The 22,809-nt window shown below is 43.5% G+C and overlaps 1 protein-coding gene across 1 annotated transcript; it reads right to left on the bottom strand.

The window, feature by feature from the left end:
* Positions 1-13,923: 13,923 nt before the first annotated feature.
* On the bottom strand, positions 13,924-17,807 carry LOC120018715 (extracellular calcium-sensing receptor-like). Its single transcript, XM_038961916.1, has 6 exons — positions 17,626-17,807; positions 17,030-17,330; positions 16,144-16,932; positions 15,328-15,555; positions 14,972-15,095; positions 13,924-14,840 (listed from the first exon to the last, which is right to left on the bottom strand). Exons 1-6 carry the CDS (start codon positions 17,796-17,798, stop codon positions 13,924-13,926), a joined length of 2,532 nt encoding a protein of 843 aa, XP_038817844.1. The 5' UTR covers positions 17,799-17,807.
* Between the last annotated feature and the right edge of the window lie 5,002 nt (positions 17,808-22,809).

The raw sequence follows: 22,809 nt of genomic DNA, 5'->3' as shown, positions 1-22,809 counted from the left end.
TTATTTCCACAATGTCAGAAGTCTGCACTTATCTATCCACTGTTTGCTCATATTAGCAACGTAGCCCAGCCTCTGTCAGTATCCCAACTCCTTATCTCATCATAGACAAGGTTTTTGTCCAGCTCACGGTTTGTCCCAGGGACGTAACCTGATGGTCGCAAAGAAGGCCCTGATTGGTGACCCACTGATTCACATCACCGCTTGTTACTGTTGCAAGGCCCTGATTGGTGACCCACTGATCCAGCTCTTTGTCTTTGGTAATCCTAGGGACAAGCCCACACAGTGCTTTTAACATAGTGTTTTCAAACATATTTGACACACTTCAACACACAGTACCAGTCAAAAGTTTGGACACAACTACATATTCAAGGCTTTTTGTTTATTTTTACTATTTCCTACATTTAGAATAATACTGAAGACATCAAAACTATGAAATAACACATATGGAATCATGTAGTAACCAAAAAAGTGTTAAACAATATACACTGCTCAAAAAAATAAAGGGAACACTTAAACAACACAATGTAACTCCAAGTCAATCACACTTCTGTGAAATCAAACTGTCCACTTAGGAAGCAACACTGATTGACAATACATTTCACATGCTGTTGTGCAAATGGAATAGACAACAGGTGGAAATTATAGGCAATTAGCAAGACACCCCCAATAAAGGAGTGGTTCCGCAGGTGGTGACCACAGACCACTTCTCAGTTCCTATGCTTCCTGGCTGATGTTTTGGTCACTTTTGAATGCTGGCGGTGCTTTCACTCTAGTGGTAGCATGAGACGGAGTCTACAACCCACACAAGTGGCTCAGATAGTGCAGCTCATCCAGGATGGCACATCAATGCGAGCTGTGGCAAGAAGGTTTGCTGTTGTCTGTCAGCGTAGTGTCCAGAGCATGGAGGCGCTACCAGGAGACAGGCCAGTACATCAGGAGACGTGGAGGAGGCCGTAGGAGGGCAACAACCCAGCAGCAGGACCGCTACCTCCGCCTTTGTGCAAGGAGGAGCAGGAGGAGCACTGCCAGAGCCCTGCAAAATGACCTCCAGCAGGCCACAAATGTGCATGTGTCTGCTCAAACGGTCAGAAACAGACTCCATGAGGGTGGTATGAGGGCCCGACGTCCACAGGTGGGGGTTGTGCTTACAGCCCAACACCGTGCAGGACGTTTGGCATTTGCCAGAGAACACCAAGATTGGCAAATTCGCCACTGGCACCCTGTGCTCTTCACAGATGAAAGCAGGTTCACACTGAGCACATGTGACAGACGTGACAGAGTCTGGAGACGCCGTGGAGAACGTTCTGCTGCCTGCAACATCCTCCAGCATGACCGGTTTGGCGGTGGGTCAGTCATGGTGTGGGATGGCATTTCTTTGGGGGGCCGCACAGCCCTCCATGTGCTCGCTAGAGGTAGCCTGACTGCCATTAGGTACCGAGATGAGATCCTCAGACCCCTTGTGAGACCATATGCTGGTGCGGTTGGCCCTGGGTTCCTCCTAATGCAAGACAATGCTAGACCTCATGTGGCTGGAGTGTGTCAGCAGTTCCTGCAAGAGGAAGGCATTGATGCTATGGACTGGCCCGCCCGTTCCCCAGACCTGAATCCAATTGAGCACATCTGGGACATCATGTCTCGCTCCATCCACCAACACCACGTTGCACCACAGACTGTCCAGGAGTTGGCGGATGCTTTAGTCCAGGTCTGGGAGGAGATCCCTCAGGAGACCATCCGCCACCTACCCTCACCTCATCAGGCGTTGTAGGGAGGTCATACAGGCACGTGGAGGCCACACACACTACTGAGCCTCATTTTGACTTGTAAGGACATTACATCAAAGTTGGATCAGCCTGTAGTGTGGTTTTCCACTTTAATTTTGAGTGTGACTCCAAATCCAGACCTCCATGGGTTGATAAATTTGATTTCCATTGATAATTTTTGTGTGATTTTGTTGTCAGCACATTCAACTATGTAAAGAAAAAAGTATTTAATAAGAATATTTCATTCATTCAGATCTAGGATGTGTTATTTTAGTATTCCCTTTATTTTTTTGAGCAGTGTATTTTATATTTGAGGTTCTTCAAAGTAGCAAAGTAGCAATCCCAAGGGTCCCAGCTACAACATTAATGGTCGTTTTGTTCAATTAAAATGCTTCTTTATATCCCAAAGTCAGTTTAGTTGGCGCCGTTGATTTCAGTAATCCACACGTTCAATATGCAGACAAAGGAGTCCAAAAAGCTACCGCTAAACTTCGTCCAAACAAGTAAAACAACGTTTCTATGCAATCCTCAGGTACTTAAAATGTAAATAAACTATAATATTTCATATGGAAAGTAGTATGTTCAATAGGAAAGAAAGATTTGTAAGCGCTCTCCCTCTCCCTCGTTAGCCGAAAGACAATCTATCTTCAGGTGATCTCCTAACAAAAACTCCAAATGCTTGTTTTTTTATTTTTAAAGAAGCCTGAAACCTTGAATAAAGACTGTTCACATCTAGTGGAAGCCATAGGAATTGCAATCTGGGAGACGGATGTACATAGAAACAATAGGTTTCCATAATAAGAGCCTGGGAGCTCAAAAAAGAAAATTCTGGGCAGATTTTCTTCGGATTTTTGCCTGCCATATCAATTCCCTTATAGTCTCAGACATGATTTTAACGGTTGTAGAAACTGCAACGTGTTTTCTATCCAATGCTACCAATTATATGCATATCCTGGCTTCTGGGCCTGGTACCAGGCAGTTTACTTTGGGCACGTCAGTAAGGAGGAAATTCAGGAAACTAGACCCTATCCCAGAGAGGTTTTAAATGTGGTTTTAAATTGCCGTAATGACAGCTTTGCCCACTCTTGGCATTCTCTCATCCATCTTCATGAGGGATGCTTTTCCAACCGTCTTGAAGGAGTTCCCACATACTTTGCGCACGTGTTGGCTGCTTTTCCTTCACTCTGCAGTCCAACTCATCCCAAACCATCTCAATTGGGTTGAGGTGGGGTGATTGTGGAGGTCAGGTCATCTAATGCAGCACTCCATCACTTTCCTTGGTCAAATAGCCCTTACACAGCCTGTTTTGGGACATTGTCCTGTTGAAAAACAAATGATAGACCAACTAAGTGCCAACCAGATGGGATGGCGTATCACTACAGAATGCTGTGGAAGCCATTCTGATTAAGTGTGCCTTAAATTCTAAATAAATAACTGACTGTGTCACCAGCAAAGCACCATCACACCATCCCACTTCCTCCTCCATGCTTCATGGTGGACACCACACATGTAGAGATCATTCATTCACCTACTCTACATCTCACAAAGACACAGCAGTTGGAAGCAAAAAATCTCAAATTTGGACTCATCAGACCAATTGACAGATTTCCACCAGTCTACTGTCCATTGCTCATGCTTCTTGGCCTAAGCAAGTCTCTTCTTCTTGTTGGTGTCCTTTAGTACTATCAGCAATTCGACCATGAAGGCCTGATTCACGCAGTCTACTCTGAACAGTTGATCTTGAGATGTGTCTGTTACTTGAACTCTGTGAAGCATTTATTTGGCTGCAATTTCTGGGGCTGGTAACTCTAATGAACTTATCCTCTGCAGCAGAGGTAACTCTGGGTCTTCCTTTCCTGTGACGGTGTCACGCCCTGACCATAGTAAGCTGTTTTTCTCTGTGTTGTTTGGGGCGTGATAGTGAATAGGGTGGGTCATCTAGGTTTTTGTATGTCTATGTTGGCCTGATATGGTTCCCAATCAGAGACAGCTGTTTATCGTTGTCTCTGATTGGGAATCATATTTAGGTAGCCATTTTCCCTATTGTTAGTTGTGGGATCTTGTCTACAGTAAGTTGCCTTTGTGCACTCCAGTAGCTTCACGTTTCGTTTGATGTTTTGTTTAGTGAGTTTCTCTTTATTAAAATGATGTGGAACTCTATGCACGCTGCGCCTTGGTCTCATCATTACAGCGATCGTGACAGGCGGGCCTCATGAGAGCCAGTTTCATCATAGCGCTTGATGGTTTTTGCAAATGTTCCGTATTGACTGACCTTCATGTCTTAAAGTAATGATGGACTGTTGTTTCTCTTTCCTTATTTGAGCTGTTCTTGTCATAATATGGACTTGGTCTTTTACCAAATAGGGCTATCGTCTGTATTCCACCCCTACCTTGTCACAATATAACTGATTGTCTCAAATGCATAAAGAAGGAAATAAATTGCACAAATACATTTTAACAAGGCACACCTGTTAATTCAAATGCATTCCAGGTGACTACTTCATGAAGCTGGTTGAGAGAATACCAACAGTATGCAAAGCTGTCATCAAGGCAAAGAGTGGCTATTTTTGAAGAATCACAAATATACAATATATTTTGATTTGTTAAACACTTTTTTGGTTACTATATGATTCTAAGTGTGTTATTTCATAGTTTTGATGTCTTCACTATTATTCTACAATGTAGAAAATGGTAAAAATAAATTAAAACCCTTAAATGAGTAGGTGTGTCCAAACTTTTGATTGGTAAGGTACAGGTGAAGTCGGAAGTTTACATACACCTAGCCAAATACATTTAAACTAAATTTTTCACAATTCCTGACATTTAATACTAATAAAAATTCACTGTCTTAGGTCAGTTAGAATCACCACTTTTTTTCTGAATGTGAAATGTCAGAATAATAGTAGAGAGAATGATTTATTCAGCTTTTATTTATTTCAATACATTCCCATTTGCGACCAAGCTTTAACTTACTGACTTATGTCTTGAGATGTTGCTTATATATATATCCACATAATTTTCCGTCCTCATGATGCCATCTATTTTGTGAAGTGCACCAGTCCCTCCCGCAGCAAAGCACCCCCACAACATGATGCTGCCACCCCCGTGCTTCACTGTTGGGATGGTGTTCTTCGGCTTGCAAGCGTCCCCTTTTTTCCTCCAAACATAACAATGGTCATTATGGCCAAAAAGTTATATTTCTGTTTCATCAGACCAGAGGACATTTCTCCAAAAAGTACGATCTTTGTCCCCATGTGCAGTTGCAAACCGTAGTCTGGCTTTTTTATGGCGGTTTTGGAGCAGTGGCTTCTTCTTTGCTGAGCGGCCTTTCAGGTTATGTCGATATAGGACTCATTTTACTGTGAGTATAGATACTTTTGTACCTGTTTCCTCCAGCATCTTCACAAGGTCCTTTGCTGTTGTTCTGGGATTGATTTGCACTTTTCGCACCAAAGTACGTTCATCTCTAGGAGACAGAACGCGTCTTCTTCCTCAGCGGAATTACGGCCGCAAGGCCCCATAGTGTTTATACTTGCGAACTATTGTTTGAACTATTGTTTCTGGTACCTTCAGGCGTTTGGAAATTGCTCCCAAGGATGAACCAGACTTGTGGAGGTCTTCCGACTTCAACTATACTTGGCATCCTTGCTCTATACAATGGAGTGCGACTGAGCAGAATGTTCTGTTTTTCTTTTCAAAACTTGTTGATGACTATTTTGACCCTGTACGCACGTGCAACTAACCCCAGGTGAGTTAAATTACACTGTAAACGTGTATCATTACTACCAACCAAATTAATTTGGACATTTTCATTTGTATTGGCCCTGTGCACTTTTAAATCAAATGTAAACACTAAATGTTTCTATTTCAACTTCAACTTAATTTGGAATAAATAGTGAATAATGCAAAGATGGCCAATATTTGACGGTATCTGTATATGATACTGTGTCCCTGGATGGGAAGCTGCTACTGTTATTGTTGTGTTAGAGGATGAGCTGGGGGCCTTGAGGTGTTTCCTTCCCTGGGGCTGAGCCCTGTGGCATTAGCAGCAGCTCCTCTGTATCTGTAGAGAGTCATCCTACTGTCTGTGTGTGTGTGTGTGTGTGTGTGTGTGTGTGTGTGTGTGTGTGTGTGTGTGTGTGTGTGTGTGTGTGTGTGTGTGTGTGTGTGTGTGTGTGTGTGTGTGTGTGTGTGTGTGTGTGTGTTTGTTTGTGTGTGTGTGTTTGTGTTTGTTTGTCAAAGGTCCTGCGTGTCTGCAGCAGGTAATCTGTCTGTCTGCATGTCTGTCTGTTTATCTGCCTGTCTGTCTGTTTGTCTTCCTGCCCTGTGATTTTGTTTACACATTAACATCTTGAGAAAGCCTGTTCATCTTCGACAATGTCCTCATGTTCATGTTTGAAAATCTTTTATTTGACAAAAGGTAATAATCAATACTCTTGTTGAATGTGATGTATTTAAAATGCACACAACACTAAAAACACACAAGTGACTTATATTCTTTATTAATGTGGAAACATGTTCTTTACAGAACATTTATCATATACTGTCTCAGATTGGAGGCATTTTCTAAAATATGTTAATAACGTTATAATGTTAAATGATATAATGTCATAATGTTATGTTATAACGTACATCATTGGATGTCTTCCCCATTATATGTTTCTTGGTGTTTTGCTCTGGCTTCAGCATAATAACGAAACATTTAGGAGAAAACATGCAGAAAAGTAAACCAAAACTGGAGGCCTGAATGGCAAAGATCTCCACAGCTACAGTGAACTTACCAGGAGAGCTGACATAAGCTGGGATAAAGGTGATCCAGACTGCACAGAATATGAGCATGCTGAAGGTGATGAATTTGGCCTCATTGACGTTATCAGGCAGGTTTCGAGCCAGAAAAGCCAGCACAAAGCACAAGAGAGGCAGGAGTCCTATATCCACAGGCACCTGCAATGAAGCGTTGGTGGATTACATAGGGGCCAATGTGACACAATCAACTACTCTGTGTACTGTTACAAATGACAGCCTACAACACCTAGCATGCATTTACAAAATGCTGTGTCCATACCAAGGAGCTGTTGTTGATAGTATGTTGTCTGTCTGCAGGTAGCGAGGCATCATAGAGACCCACAGTAACTCACTCCACACTGCCATCCTCCTTCGGCTGCCAGTTGACAATGTCATACTTGGCAGTCACGTCCCCATTCTCAGTGAAATACACTTCCTCAACCCTCCTTTGTCTTGAAACACTTTTTTCATGTAATTGAGAATACTACCACCACTAATACCACTACCACCATTAGGCCTACTACCACTAGGCCTACTACCACTAGGCCTACTACCACTTGGTCTACTACCACCACTACCATTTGGCCTACTACCACCATTAGGCCTACTACCACTAGGCCTACAACCACTAGGCCTACTACCACTTGGTCTACTACCACAACTACCATTAGGCCTACTACCACTAGGACTACTGCCACTAAGCCTACTACCACTAGGTCTTCTACCACTAGGACTACTGCCACTAAGCCTACTACCACTAGGTCTACTACCACTACCACTAGGCCTACTACCACTAGGTCTACTACCACTGCTACCATTAGGTGTACTACAACTAGGGCTACTACCACCACCACTACTACTACCACAAGGCCTACCACCACTACTACCACTACCACTATGCCTACTACCACTACTACCACTACTGCTACTATCACTAGGCCTACTAACATTACTAATACTACAACTACTACTGCTAACACTAGGCCTACTACCACTACTACTACTACCACTAGGGGTACTACCACCACTAATACCACTACCACCATAAGGCCTACTACCACTAGGCCTTCTACCACTACTACTACCACCACTAGGTCTAGTACCACAACTACTACATCCACTAGGCCTACTACCACTAGGCCTACTACCACTACTACCACTCCCACTAGGCCTACTACCACCAGGACTACTACCACAACTACTACTAATACCACTAGGCCTAATATCACTACTACCACTACTACTACTAATACCATTAGGCCTACTACCACAACCTCTACTACTGCCACTATGCCTACTACCACAACTACTACCACTTGGCCTACTACCACAACTACTACTAATACCACTAGGCATATTACCACTACTACTACTTCCACTACTACTACTACTACTACCACTAGGCCTACTACTACCACTACTACTACTAACACTACTACCACTATGCCTATTACCACTACAAATACTACCACTACCACTAATACTAGGCCTACTACCACAACTACTACTTATTAAACCACTAGGCCTACTACCAGTACTACTACTACCACTACTACTACTACTAACACTAGGCCTTCTACCACTACTACTACTACAACTAGGTCTACTACCACTTGGCATACTATCACCACTACTACTACCACTACGCCTACTACCGCTGCTACTACTACCACTAGGTCTACTACCACCATTAGGCCCTCTACCACTAGGACTATTACCATTAGGCCTACTACCACTAGGCCTACTATCACTAGGCCTACTACCACTACTACCACTACCACTAGGTCTACTACCACTATACCTACTACCAATACTACCACTACCACTAGACCTACAACAACTAGGCCTACTACCACAACTACTACCACTACCACTAGGCCTACTACCACTACTACGACTACAACCACTAGGACTACTACCACAACTACTACCACTACTACCACTAGGCCTACTACCACTAGGTCTCTACCACTGCTACCATTAGGCCTACTACAACTAGGGCTACTACCGCCACCACTACTACTACCACAAGGCCTACTACCACTACTACTACTACCACTAACACTAGACCTACTACCAATACTACCACTACCACTAGACCTACAACAACTAGGCCTACTACCACAACTATTACCACTACCACTAGACCTACTACCACAACTACTACCAATACCACTAGGCCTACTACCACTACTACTACCACTACCACTAGGCCAACTACCACCACTACTACTACCACTAGGCCTACTACCACTACAACTGCTACAACTAGGCCAACAACCACAACAACTACTACCACTAGTTCTACTACCATTATCACTACTACTACCACTACTACTACCACTACTACTAGTAATACTACCACTACCACTACCACTACTACTACCACCAGGCCTACTACCACTACAACTGCTACAACTAGGCCTACTACCACTACTACTACTACAACTTGGCCTACTACCACTAATACTACTACTACTACTACCACTAGGTCTACTACCACAACTACTACTACAACTACCACTTGGCATACTACCACTACTTCCACTACTACTACTACTACTACTACTACTACCACTACTACTAGGCCTACTACCACTACTACTACTAACACTAGGCCTACTACCACTACTACTAATATGCCTACAACCACTACAACTACTACTACTACCACCACTAATACCACTACCACCATTAGGCCCTCTAAACTAGGTCTACTACCACAACTACTACTACCACTAGGGCTACTACCAATATGTCTACTACCACTACCATTAGGCCTACTACCACTAGACCTGATACCACTAGGTCTACAACCACTACAACCACTAGGCCTACTACCACTAGGCCTACTACCTCTACTACTACTACTACTACCACTACTACTACTACCACTAGGCCTACTAGCACAATTACTACTTCCAATACTGCTACTACCACTAGGTATACTACCACTAGGCCTACAACCACCACTAAAACACTACCACCATTAGGCCTACTACAACTAAGGCTACTACCACTACTACCACTACCACTGTTACTACTACCACTAGGTCTACTACCACCACTAATACCACTACCACCATTAAGCCTACAACCACTAAGCCTACTACAACTACTACTACCATTACTACTACTACCACTAGGTCTACTACCACTACTACTACTACAACTAGGCCTACTACCACCATTAGGCCCTCTTCTACTAGGCCTACTACCACTAGGCCTACTACCACTAGGCTTACTTCCACAAGGCCTACTACCACTACTACCACTACCACTAGGCCTACAACCACTACTACCACATCTACTACCACTACCACTAGGCCTACTACCACAACTACTACCAATACCACCAGGCCTACTACCACTACTACGACTACTACCACTAGGACTACTACCACAACTACTACCACTACCACTAGGCCAACTACCACCACTACTACTACCACTAGGCCTACTACCACTACAACTGCTACAACTAGGCCAACAACCACTACAACTACTACCACTAGTTCTACGACCATTATCACTACTACTACCACTACTACTACCGCTACTACTAGTAATACTACCACTACCACTACTACTACCACCAGGCCTACTACCACTACAACTGCTACAACTAGGCCTACTACCACTACTACTACTACAACTTGGCCTACTACCACTACCACTACTACTACTACTACCACTGCCACTAGTAATACTACCACTACTACCACTACCACTAGTAATACTACCACTACTACCAGTAGACCTACTACCACAACTACCACTAATACCACTAGGCCTACTACCACTACTACCACTACTACTACTACTACTACTACTACCACTACTACTACCACTACCACTAGGCCTAATACTACTAATACTACTACTACTACCACTAGGTCTACTACCACAACTACTGCTACAACTACCACTACTTCCACTACTACTACTACTACTACTACTACTACTACCACTACTACTAGGCCTACTACCACTGCTACTACTAACACTAGGCCTACTACCACTACTACTATATGCCTACAACCACTACAACTACTACTACTACTACTACTACTACTACCACTACCACTAGGCCTACTACCACTAGGCCTTCTTCCACAAGGCCTACTACCACTACTACCACTACCACTAGGCCTACTACCAAACTACAACCACTACCACTAGGCCTACTACCACAACTACTACTAATACCACTAGGCCTACTACCACTACTATCACTACTACCACTGGGCCTACTACCACTAGTACTACTAGGCCTACTACCACTACTACTACTACCAGTAGGCCTACAACAACTAGGCGTACTGCCATTACCACTATTACTACCACAACTAGGCCTACTGCCACTACCACTACTACTACCACCACCAGGAATACTACCACTACCAATACTACTACTACAACTAGGCCTACTACCACTACCACCACTACTACCACCACTAGGCCTACTACCGTACCACTACTACTATTACCACTAGTAATACAACCACTACTAACACAACTACTAACACTACCACTAGGCCTACAACCACTACTACCACTTCTACTACTACTACCATTAGGCCTGCTACCAATACTACCACTACTACTACTACTACTACTACCACTACAAAACCTACCACTACCACTAATACTACTAGTACCACTAGGCCTACTACCACTACCACTACTACTACTACCACCAGGCCTACTACCACTACTATTACTACTACCACTAGGTCTACTACCACTAGGCCTACTACCACAACGACTACTACCACTACTACTACTACTACTACCACTAGGCCTACTACCACAACTACTACTACCACTCCCACTACTACTACAACCAATACTACTACTACTACTAATACTACTAGGCCTACTACCACTACTGCTACTACTACCACTAGGCCTACTACCACAGCTACTACTACTACTACTACTACGACTAGGCCTACTACTACCACTACCACTACTACCACTACTACTACTACTACCACTAGGCCTACTACCACAGCTACTACTACTACTACTAGGCCTACTACCACTAGTTCTACTACTACCACTACAACTACTACCACTACCTCTACTATTACTACTACCACTACTACTACTAATACTACTAGGGCTACTACCACTACTCCACAACTTATACTACCACTACCACTACTACTACTACTAGCACTACGCCTACTACCACAACTACTACCACTACCGCTAGGGCTACTACCACTACTACTACTACCACTATTACCACTTCCGCTACTACTACTACTACCACTACTACTTCTACCACCACCACTACTATTACCACCACTACTACCACTAGGCCTACTACCACAACTACTACTACCTCTAGGCCTACTACCACTACTACTAATACTAGGCATACTACCACTAGTACTGCTACCACTACTACCACTACCACTACCACTACCACTACCACTAAAACTACTACTAATACTACTACTACTACTACTACTACTACTACTCCTACCCCTCCCAGGAAAAAATAGAGTTCCAAAAGTGTTCTTTGACTGTCTCCATAAGAGAACCCTATTTTACACTGCTGCTACTGTCTGTTGTCATCATCTCTGCATAGTCACTTTAATAACTCTACCTGCATGTACATATTAGCTCAACTAACCGGTGTCCCCGCACATTGACTCTGTACCTGTACACTGCTGTATATAGTCTCACTATTGTTATTTTACTGCTGCTCTTTAACTACTTGTTCATTTAATTTCTTATTCTTATCTGTATTTCTTTAAACTGCATTGTTGGTTAGGGGCTCGTAAGTAAGCATTTCACTGTAAGGTCCAGACCAGTTGTATTCAGCTCATGTGACTAACAACATTTGATTTGATTTGATTTACTATTACTTTTATTTCTACTACTACATACAGATACATTTGGCCAGCTGAAGCAAGTCACACAATTCATAGAAAATGACCATTCTAGTGTTTTTATTTATTTGTGTCTTTCTCTAGCATTGTGATAATTCAAGTAAGACTGGAGATCCAGATATATTAGACAGCTGAATTGCTTATGACAACCACTGTAATATTACATGAAGGGTAGCCAATACATTACACCATACATGCAGTACAGACATATATTCATTACAACACATTTCACTGAGACCTTGCTTTGTATTGATGGTGGTATGAATGCCACATGCCCATTGGTGTATTGACACACATTGGGTTGTGGCCCACAGGCCTATGAGGAGAGGTTTAAGAAGTCAATGTCGTTTTTGATGAGATAGTAGACCATGCTTGTCCAGAGCAGGCCTGTGAGACAGAGGCTCAGTAAGGGGCTTGTGTGTGGGCTCCTGATCTGGACCTGGACTGGACAGCAGCAGTCACTGAGGGGGTCACTGAGGGGGCCTGTGGAAGCACACCAGGCTGTCAGTGGCCGCTGGGGTAGAGCAGTGAGAAATATCGGCTATGTCAAAAAATGAGATTTTCTTTCTGCTTCATTATTGTCATGACTCTCATAATGTGCGACCACACCCATGTAGATATGGCTGCTTGGCATAATGTGCTGTTGGATGTTTGTTCAGGACTTATTGGACTTATTGAACATCTATGTACCCATTAAAGATCTTGTTCACCAGGAGGCTCTTTCTCTTTCGAACCGTCTCTCACAATGTCTCATGAAGAGACAGGAATGGAGCCGATGGCAGGAGCGGATTTACATTGGTTGATATCTCAGTCCATCACCATCCAACAAAACCCTTAGAACCTGCCCTCTACAAATGATTTATGCTAAACAAGGAAGTGAGATCAGGAAATCAGAAAGTATGCACCTAGTTCTCACATGTAACCTTCATATTTTGCTATTTTGCGCCTCAGTATCTCTACTTCCACATTCATCATCTGCACATCTATCACTCCAGTGTTTAATTGCTATATTGTAATTATTTCGCCACTATGGCCTATTTATTGCCTTACCTCCCTTATCCTACCTCATTTGCACACACTGTGTGGGACACCTTTTCTATTGTATTATTGACTCCATGTTTGTTTATTCCATGTGTAACTCTGTGTTGTTGTTTGTGTCGCACTGCTTTGCTTTATCTTGGCCAGGTCACAGTTGTAAATCAGAACTTGATCTCAACTAGCCTACCTGATAAAATAAAGGTGAAAATAATAAAAAATGATATATGCCAAAACTCAGAATCAGTTGGGGCGTCCTAAAAGTAATATGATCATATGAGATTTTTTTGGTATCATTTGAGCCTGGGGATGAGGTTAACCCATCACTGACTTTGAAATGATGTGTCTGTGTTTATTATAGAAAGACTTTGAATAGGTCAATGGTCAGTATCCATCCTGAAGGGCTTTGGTTGACGCCTTTCCTAAAATATTTTTCTTTAATATCGTTTGTCATTGGATGTCTTCACCATCATATGTTTCTTGGTGTTTTGCTCTGGCCTCAGCAATATAATGAAACATTTAGGAGCAAATATGCAGAAAAGTAAACCAAAACTGGAAGCCAGAATAGCAAAGATCTCCACAGCTACAGTGAACTTCCCAGGAGAGCTGACATAAGCTGGGATAAAGGTGATCCAGACTGCACAGAATATGAGCATGCTGAAGGTGATGAATTTGGCCTCATTGAAGTTATCAGGCAGCTTTCGAGCCAGAAAAGCCAGCACAAAGCACAAGAGAGCCAGGAGTCCTATATACCCCAATACAGCCCAGAAACCAATAGCTGAACCCACATCACACTCTAGAATGATCTTTTCCTTATAGGTCTTCATGTTCTTGTAGGGGAAAGGAGGGGAGACTGTTAACCAAAGAACACAGATCAGGACCTGTATGAGAGTGAAAGCCAGAACACTGAGTCTCTGCTGTGGAGGACCAAACCATTTCATGACATTACTGGCTGGAAGTGTAGCTCTGAAGGCCATCAACACCACTATTGTTTTCCCCAGAACACAAGAGATGCAGAGGACGAAGGTGATCCCAAACGCTGTGTGACGCAGCATACAGGACCACTCAGAGGGCCGGCCAATGAAAGTAAGAGAACACAGAAAACACAGAGTCAAGGAGAAAAGCAGCAGGAAGCTCAGCTCAGAGTTGTTGGCCCTGACGATGGGGGTGTCCTTATGAACTGAAAACACAACAGCTACCAGAGTAGTAACACCAGACCCCAGTAAGGAGAAAAACACCAGAACTATGCCCATCATTTCTTCATAGGAGAGGAATTCAACTGGTTTCAACACACAGCGGTCTCTTTTTTCATTTGACCAATACTCCAAGTCACATCGATAGCAGCCGTTAGAATCTGTAAGGAGATTAGAACGTCATTCATTCCATGAATCAGTGTGTCATGTGTTTTTCCACATCTATTAGTCTTGTTGGGCAGTGAGAGAGCTTGAAAGTATTGCAGGTAGCCCTAAATGCATTATATATTACCTGTGATATTACTGATCTCTCCCTCCGCACATGGTACACAGTCATAACAGCATACAGGCTTTCCTTTCTGTACAGCCTTACGAGTGCCTGTGGGACAGCTCTCACTGCACACTGCTGCAGGTGCCTGTAGAGAAATACAACACGTCTGAATAATGGTGTATTTTATATAAATAAACGTGCAGAAATGATTTAATGTCACTACTTGTGGAAGCTATATTACCAATACAAAACAAGACAATTGAGATAGACTATGTGGATTATGTAAACATTATAGAATGCATGTTTTATATTTGTAGTGGTTTGAGGTTTGCAAGTGTTATGCTTTTGCAACATAGTCAACATGTATTTAGTCCTACCTCTGCCTGGCCCCCTGCCCAGACCAGTTTTCCCTTGTTGAAGGTAATGCGCTGTTCAGGGGGCATCGAGGAATCATACAGCCCCACAGCATGGAACTGCAGGGTCCCATTCTCCTCCTGCTGCCAGTTCACTAGGTCGTAGCACGCCACCACATCTCCGTTAGCATCAAACCAGATCTCCTCTCCTGTCTTTACTCTAAACCTCACCTCCTTCAGGTACTGTAGCACCTGCTCAACAATATGGAGAGAGACAGAGAGAGAGAGAGAGAGGGAGAGAGAGAGAGGGAGAGAGAGAGAGAGAGAGAGAGAGAGAGAGAGAGAGAGAGAGAGAGAGAGAGAGAGAGAGAGAGAGAGAGAGAGAGAGAGAGAGAGAGAGAGAGAGAGAGAGAGAGAGAGAGAGAGAGAGAGAGAGAGAGAGAGAGAGAGAGAGAGAGAGAGAGAGAGAGAGAGAGAGAGAGAGAGAGAGAGAGAGACACAAAGAGAGGCAGAGAGAGACATAGAGACAGAGAGACAGAGAGAGACACAAAGAGAGGCAGAGAGAGACATAGAGACACAGAGAGACACAGAGAGACACACAGAGACACACAGAGACATAGATAGAGAGAGACAGATAGAGACAGAGAGACAGAGAGACAGAGAGAGACACAAAGAGAGGCAGAGAGAGACATAGAGACAGAGAGACAGAGAGAGACACAAAGAGAGGCAGAGAGAGACATAGAGACACAGAGAGACACAGAGAGAGACACAGAGAAACAGACAGTGGGATGATTCATATGATATGTTATTTATGTTTTGTTGTATCTGGAGCTTGCTCACCTGCTGTGGTGTGTAGACTGGTCTGTTGCCGCTGTCTGTGTCATTCTTTAAGTCAGTCAGTAGGTTGTGTAGAGCGTGTGCAATGGCATAAACAGCTGTGTACACTTTATTGGATATTCTCAGCTCTGACATGTCCGTGTATTGGTTCTTCAGCTTTGCTAAGCTCTCTGTTCCTGTGCACAGCGTGCTGCTGCCCCCCTCGAAGGAGCACTGGAACACAGTCTCCCAGAACTCCCTGAGCAGGGTGTTGTCTGGCGCCTGGGAGGGGTGCACCTTGTCTAGGAACACCTCCAGACCATCCAGCCTGGCATTCCTGATGGCAAAGCCCACTGCCCCCCTCAGGAAGCCGTAGGCCTTGTTCTCCGTCAGCACTCTGGCTGTGATCCAGGCCTCGCTGCCCACCCACTGCAGCCCTGGGTCTCCCTCCAGAGCCAACTCATTCAGCAGGGGGAGGAGGTCCCCCAAGCCCAGGAACAGCACCACCACCCTGGCTGTGGCCTTCCTGATCACCCTGACGGTTTCCAGGAGCTTCTCTCGGGGGTCTGTGCGGTGGATGGCCTCTTGGTACTCTACACAGACCCCATCATGCCACGCGGCCTCCATGAATGTGGCCATGCCATTGTTTCCATAGTCATTGTTGCTGTTCACCACTCCCACCCAGTTCCATCCAAAGTGTTTGACCAGCTTTGCCAGGGCTCTGCTCTGGTAGAAGTCACTGGGGATGGTTCTGAAGAAGGAGGGAAACTTTTTTCTGTTACTGAGACAAGCACAGGTGGCAAAGTGGCTGACCTGTGTGGAAGAAACGGGAAGATTTGAATTGATCTTTCATACATAGCTGACATTGATTATACTACCTCTAAAGAGCCCAAACCAGAAGGTGTCTCACCACAGGGATGCTGAATGGTCCGACCAGGGATGATATTCCGATGGTGGATGTGGAGATTGACTCCGCTACAATGCCAAACACGGCAGGAGATCTGGAGCAGGAGGAGGGGTCTCCCAGGCTGTCCTCAGGCCCAGGGCTGTTCATCAGGGCCAGGGCTGAGTGGATGGCAAGGGGGGCAGAGCCACAGGAGTCATAGACCTGGTAACCCAGAGACAGCCCTGGAAGCAGATCACTGCTGTTGTTGATCTCCTCCAGGGCAAAGATCAGGGTTTGTGCAAACTGGAACTCACGTGGGTTGAAACTGGACAGCGGTAACAAACCCCCAAAAATAAGTTAGTTGAAGCCAGGAATCGCATATGCCACAATCACATACGCCAGCAAAACTGATATACTTGGTCGAGATGAGTTGAGTAGTGTTTAGTATAACAGAAACAATTTGTATACTTGTTTTGTCCAAAAATAAATGCACAGATCATCTACAATAGTGTTATTAAGCACTGTGCCTACTTTCATTGAAAGACAAAAAAAATCTATCTTGATGAGAAATATTCCAAAACAGCTAGAAGTTCCCAAAGACAGTTTTTTTCAACACATACCTGATACAGGGTGTTTTCTCTGGTCTGGAGGTGAATGAATGGACCTTGAAGAGGGCATTCCTATGTAGAGGGAACACTGCCCCAATGTTGATGTCCCCCTCGGCAGACAGGAGAGGCAGAGCGGGTTGGCCCAGCAGAGAGCAGATTGGGGCTGGAGCAGCCATACCCCTCATCACCACCACCAGCAGCTGGAGAACTACGTCTGTTCTCAGTGCCATGCCAGCCTTCAGCAGGGCAGCTTTGTCTGTGAGGGCAGACAGAAGGGTTCCTATTTTATAGAGGTGAAAGTGCCCCCTAAGACGCTGGAACTGCCCATACACTCCCTCTCAACGAGTGGGATGTGGTTCTAGTGTTTATTGTTTCCCCGGGGTACAGGATGAGAGAGGGAGGTGGGATAGTGACAGAGGCTGGGCTATGCTGCTAATATGAGCAAGCAGTGGATAGATATGTGCAGGCTTCTGACATTGTGGATATAAAACATTATATCCGTCATGCTTTTCATTAGTTTTTTTTTAGTTTGACAATTTAAACTCGTACATAAAACAATAGAACAAGTATGGGATTAAAATAAATAATACTTTTTCTATTATTTTACGTGTGTGTTGAAATTGTCACACAAAAAAAAACATCTGGTAAAGCATGACGCATATACATTTTTATTTCCACAATGTCAGAAGTCTGCACTTATCTATCCACTGTTTGCTCATATTAGCAACGTAGCCCAGCCTGTCAGTATCCCAACTCCTTATCTCATCATAGACAAGGTTTTTGTCCAGCTCACGGTTTGTCCCGGGGAAGTAACCTGATGGTCGCAAAGAAGGCCCTGATTGGTGACCCACTGATTCACATCACCGCTTGTTACTGTTGCAAGGCCCTGATTGGTGACCCACTGATCCAGCTCTTTGTCTTTGGTAATCCTAGGGACAAGCCCACACAGTGCTTTTAACATAGTGTTTTCAAACATATTTGACACACGTCAACAGACAGTACCAGTCAAAAGTTTGGACACAACTGCAGTGGGGAGAACAAGTATTTGATACACTGCTGATTTTGCAGGTTTTCCTACTTACAAAGCATGTAGAGGTCTGTAATTTTTATCATAGGTACACTTCAACTGTGAGAGATGGAATCTAAAACAAAAATCCAGAAAATCACATTGTATGATTTTTAAGTAATTAATTTCCTTTCCTGTGGCGGTCCTCATGAGAGCCAGTTTCGTCATAGCGCTTGATGGTTTTTGCAAATGTTCCGTATTGACTGACCTTCATGTCTTAAAGTAATGATGGACTGTTGTTTCTCTTTCCTTATTTGAGCTGTTCTTGTCATAATATGGACTTGGTCTTTTACCAAATAGGGCTATCGTCTGTATTCCACCCCTACCTTGTCACAATATAACTGATTGTCTCAAATGCATAAAGAAGGAAATAAATTCCACAAATACATTTTAACAAGGCACACCTGTTAATTCAAATGCATTCCAGGTGACTACTTCATGAAGCTGGTTGAGAGAATACCAACAGTATGCAAAGCTGTCATCAAGGCAAAGAGTGGCTATTTTGAAGAATCACAAATATACAATATATTTTGATTTGTTTAACACTTTTTTGGTTACTACATAATTCTAAGTGTGTTATTTCATAGTTTTGATGTCTTCACTATTATTCTACAATGTAGAAAATAGTAAAAATAAATTAAAACCCTTAAATGAGTAGGTGTGTCCAAACTTTGGATTGGTAAGGTACAGGTGAAGTCGGAAGTTTACATACACCTCAGCCAAATACATTTAAACTCAGTTTTTCACAATTCCTGACATTTAATACTAGTAAAAATTCACTATCTTAGGTCAGTTAGGATCACCACTTTTTTTCTGAATGTGAAATGTCAGAATAATAGCAGAGAGAATGATTTATTCAGCTTATATTTCTTTCAATACATTCCCATTTGCGACCAAGCTTTAACTTACTGACTTATGTCTTGAGATGTTGCTTATATATATATCCACATAATTTTCCGTCCTCATGATGCCATCTATTTTGTGAAGTGCACCAGTCCCTCCCGCAGCAAAGCACCCCCACAACATGATGCTGCCACCCCCGTGCTTCACTGTTGGGATGGTGATCTTCGGCTTGCAAGCCTCCCCTTTTTTCCTCCAAACATAACAATGGTCATTATGGCCAAACAGTTCTATTTCTGTTTCATCAGACCAGAGGACATTTCTCCAAAAAGTACGATCTTTGTCCCCATGTGCAGTTGCAAATCGTAGTCTGGCTTTTTTATGGCGGTTTTGGAGCAGTGGCTTCTTCTTTGCTGAGCGGCCTTTCAGGTTATGTCGATAGAGGACTCGTTTTACTGTGAGTGTAGATACTTTTGTACCTGTTTCCTCCAGCATCTTCACAAGGTCCTTTGCTGTTGTTCTGGGATTGATTTGCACTTTTCGCACCAAAGTACGTTCATCTCTAGGAGACAGAACGCGTCTTCTTCCTCAGCGGAATTACGGCCGCAAGGCCCCATAGTGTTTATACTTGCGAACTATTGTTTGAACTATTGTTTGTGGTACCTTCAGGCGTTTGGAAATTGCTCCCAAGGATGAACCAGACTTATGTAGGTCTTCCAACTTGAACTGTACTTTGCATCCTGGCTCTATACAATGGAGTGCGATGGAGCAGAATGTTCTGTTTTTCTTTTCAAAACTTGTTGATGACTATTTTGAGCTCTGTGGCATTAGCAGCAGCTCCTCTGTATCTGTAGAGAGTCATCCTACTGTCTCTCTGCATGTCTGTCTGTTTGTCTGCCTGTCTGTCTGTTTGTCTTCCTGCCCTGTGATTTTGTTTACACATTAACATCATGAGAAAGCCTGTTCATCTTCGACAATGTCCTCATGTTCATGTTTGAAAATCTTTTATTTGACAAAAGGTAATAATCAATACTCTTGTTGAATGTGATGTATTTAAATGTACACAGCACTAAAAACACACAAGTGATTTATATTCTTTATTAATGTGGAAACATGTTCTTTACAGAACATTTATCATATACTGTCTCAGATAGGAGGCATTTTCTAAAATATGTTAAAAAGTTATAATGTTATATGATATAATGTCATAATGTTATGTTATAACGTACATCATCGGATGTCTTCCCCATTATATGTTTCTTGTTGTTTTGCTCTGGCCTCAGCAATATAATGAAACATTTAGGAGCAAATATGCAGAAAAGTAAACCAAAACTGGAGGCCAGAATAGCAAAGATCTCCACAGCTACAGTGAACTTCCCAGGAGAGCTGACATAAGCTGGGATAAAGGTGATCCAGACTGCACAGAATATGAGCATGCTGAAGGTGATGAATTTTGCCTCACTGAAGTTATCAGGCAGGTTTCGAGCCAGAAAAGCCAGCATAAAGCACAAGAGAGGCAGGAGTCCTATATCCACAGACACCTGCAATGAAGCGTGGGTGGTTTCCATTAGGGACCAATGTGACACAATCAACTACTCTGTATACTGTTACAAATGACAGCCTACAACACCTAGCATGCATTTACAAAATGCTGTGTCCATACCAAGGACCTGTTGTTGATAGTATGTTGTCTGTCTGCAGGTAGCGAGGCATCATAGAGACCCACAGTAACTCACTCCACACTGCAATCCTCCTTCGGCTGCCAGTTGACAATGTCATACTTGGCAGTCACGTCCCCATTCTCAGTGAAATACACTTCCTCACCCTCCTTTGTCTTGAAACACTTTTTTCAAATGCTTGAAAATACTACCACCACTAATACCACTACCACCAATAGGCCTACTACCGCTACTACCATTACGCCTACTACCACTAGGACTACTACCACTAGGCCTACTACCAATATGTCTACTACCTCTGCTACCATTCGACCTACGACCACTAGGCCTACTACCACTAGGTATACTACCACTACTACCACAAGGCCTACTACCACAACTACTACTAATACCACTAGGCATACTACCACTACTACCACTAGGCCTACTAAAACTAGGGCTACTACCACCACCACTACTACCACTACCACTAGGCCTACAACCACTACTACCACTACCACTAGGCCTACTAACATTACTACTACTACAACTACTACTGCTAACACTAGGCCTACTACCACTACTACTACTACCACTAGGTCTACTACCACCACTAATACCACTACCACCATTATGCCTACTACCACTAGGCCTTCTACCACTACCACTACCACCACTAGGTCTACTACCACTACTACTACATCCACTAGGCCGACTACCACTAGGCCTTCTACCACTACCACTACCACCACTAATACCACTACCACCATTATGCCTAATACCACTAGGCCTTCTACCACTACTACTACCACCACTAGGTCTACTACCACTACTACTACATCCACTAGGCCGACTAACACTAGGCCTACTACCACTACTACCACTCCCACTCGGCCTACTACCACTAGGACTACTACCACAACTACTACTAATATCACTAGGCCCACTACAACTACTACCACTACTACTACTACTAATACCACTAGGCCTACTACCACAACCTCTACTACTGCCCCTAGGCCTACTAACACAACTACTACCACTTGGCATACTACCACAACTACTACTAATACCACTAGGCCTATTACCACTACAACTACTACTACCACTAGGCCTACTACTACCACTACTACTACTAACACTACTACCACTATGCCTACTACCACTACAAATACTACCACTACCACTAATACTACTAATACCACTAGGCTTATTACCACAACTACTACCACTACTACTAGGCCTACAACCACAACTACTACTTAAACCACCAGGCCTACTACCACTACTACTACTACTACAACTACTACTACTACTACCACTAGGCCTACTACCACTACTACTAACACTACTACAACTAGGTCTACTACCACTAGGCCTACTACCACCACTACTACTACCACTACTACTACTACTACCACTACTACTACTACCACTAGGTCTACTACCACCATTAGGCCCTCTACCACTATGACTACTACCAATAGGCCTACTACCACTAGGCCTACTACCACTAGGCCTACTACAACTAGACCTACTACCAAAACTACCACTACCAGTAGACCTACAACAACTAGGTCTACTACCACAACTACTACCACTACCACTAGGCCTACTACCACAACTACTACC

The sequence above is a fragment of the Salvelinus namaycush genome, chromosome 23 (genome assembly GCF_016432855.1).
Source record: "Salvelinus namaycush isolate Seneca chromosome 23, SaNama_1.0, whole genome shotgun sequence".
Taxonomy (NCBI): Eukaryota; Metazoa; Chordata; class Actinopteri; order Salmoniformes; family Salmonidae; genus Salvelinus; species Salvelinus namaycush.
Note: the sequence above shows the minus strand (reverse complement) of the source record. Positions and strands in the feature narration are given on the sequence as shown.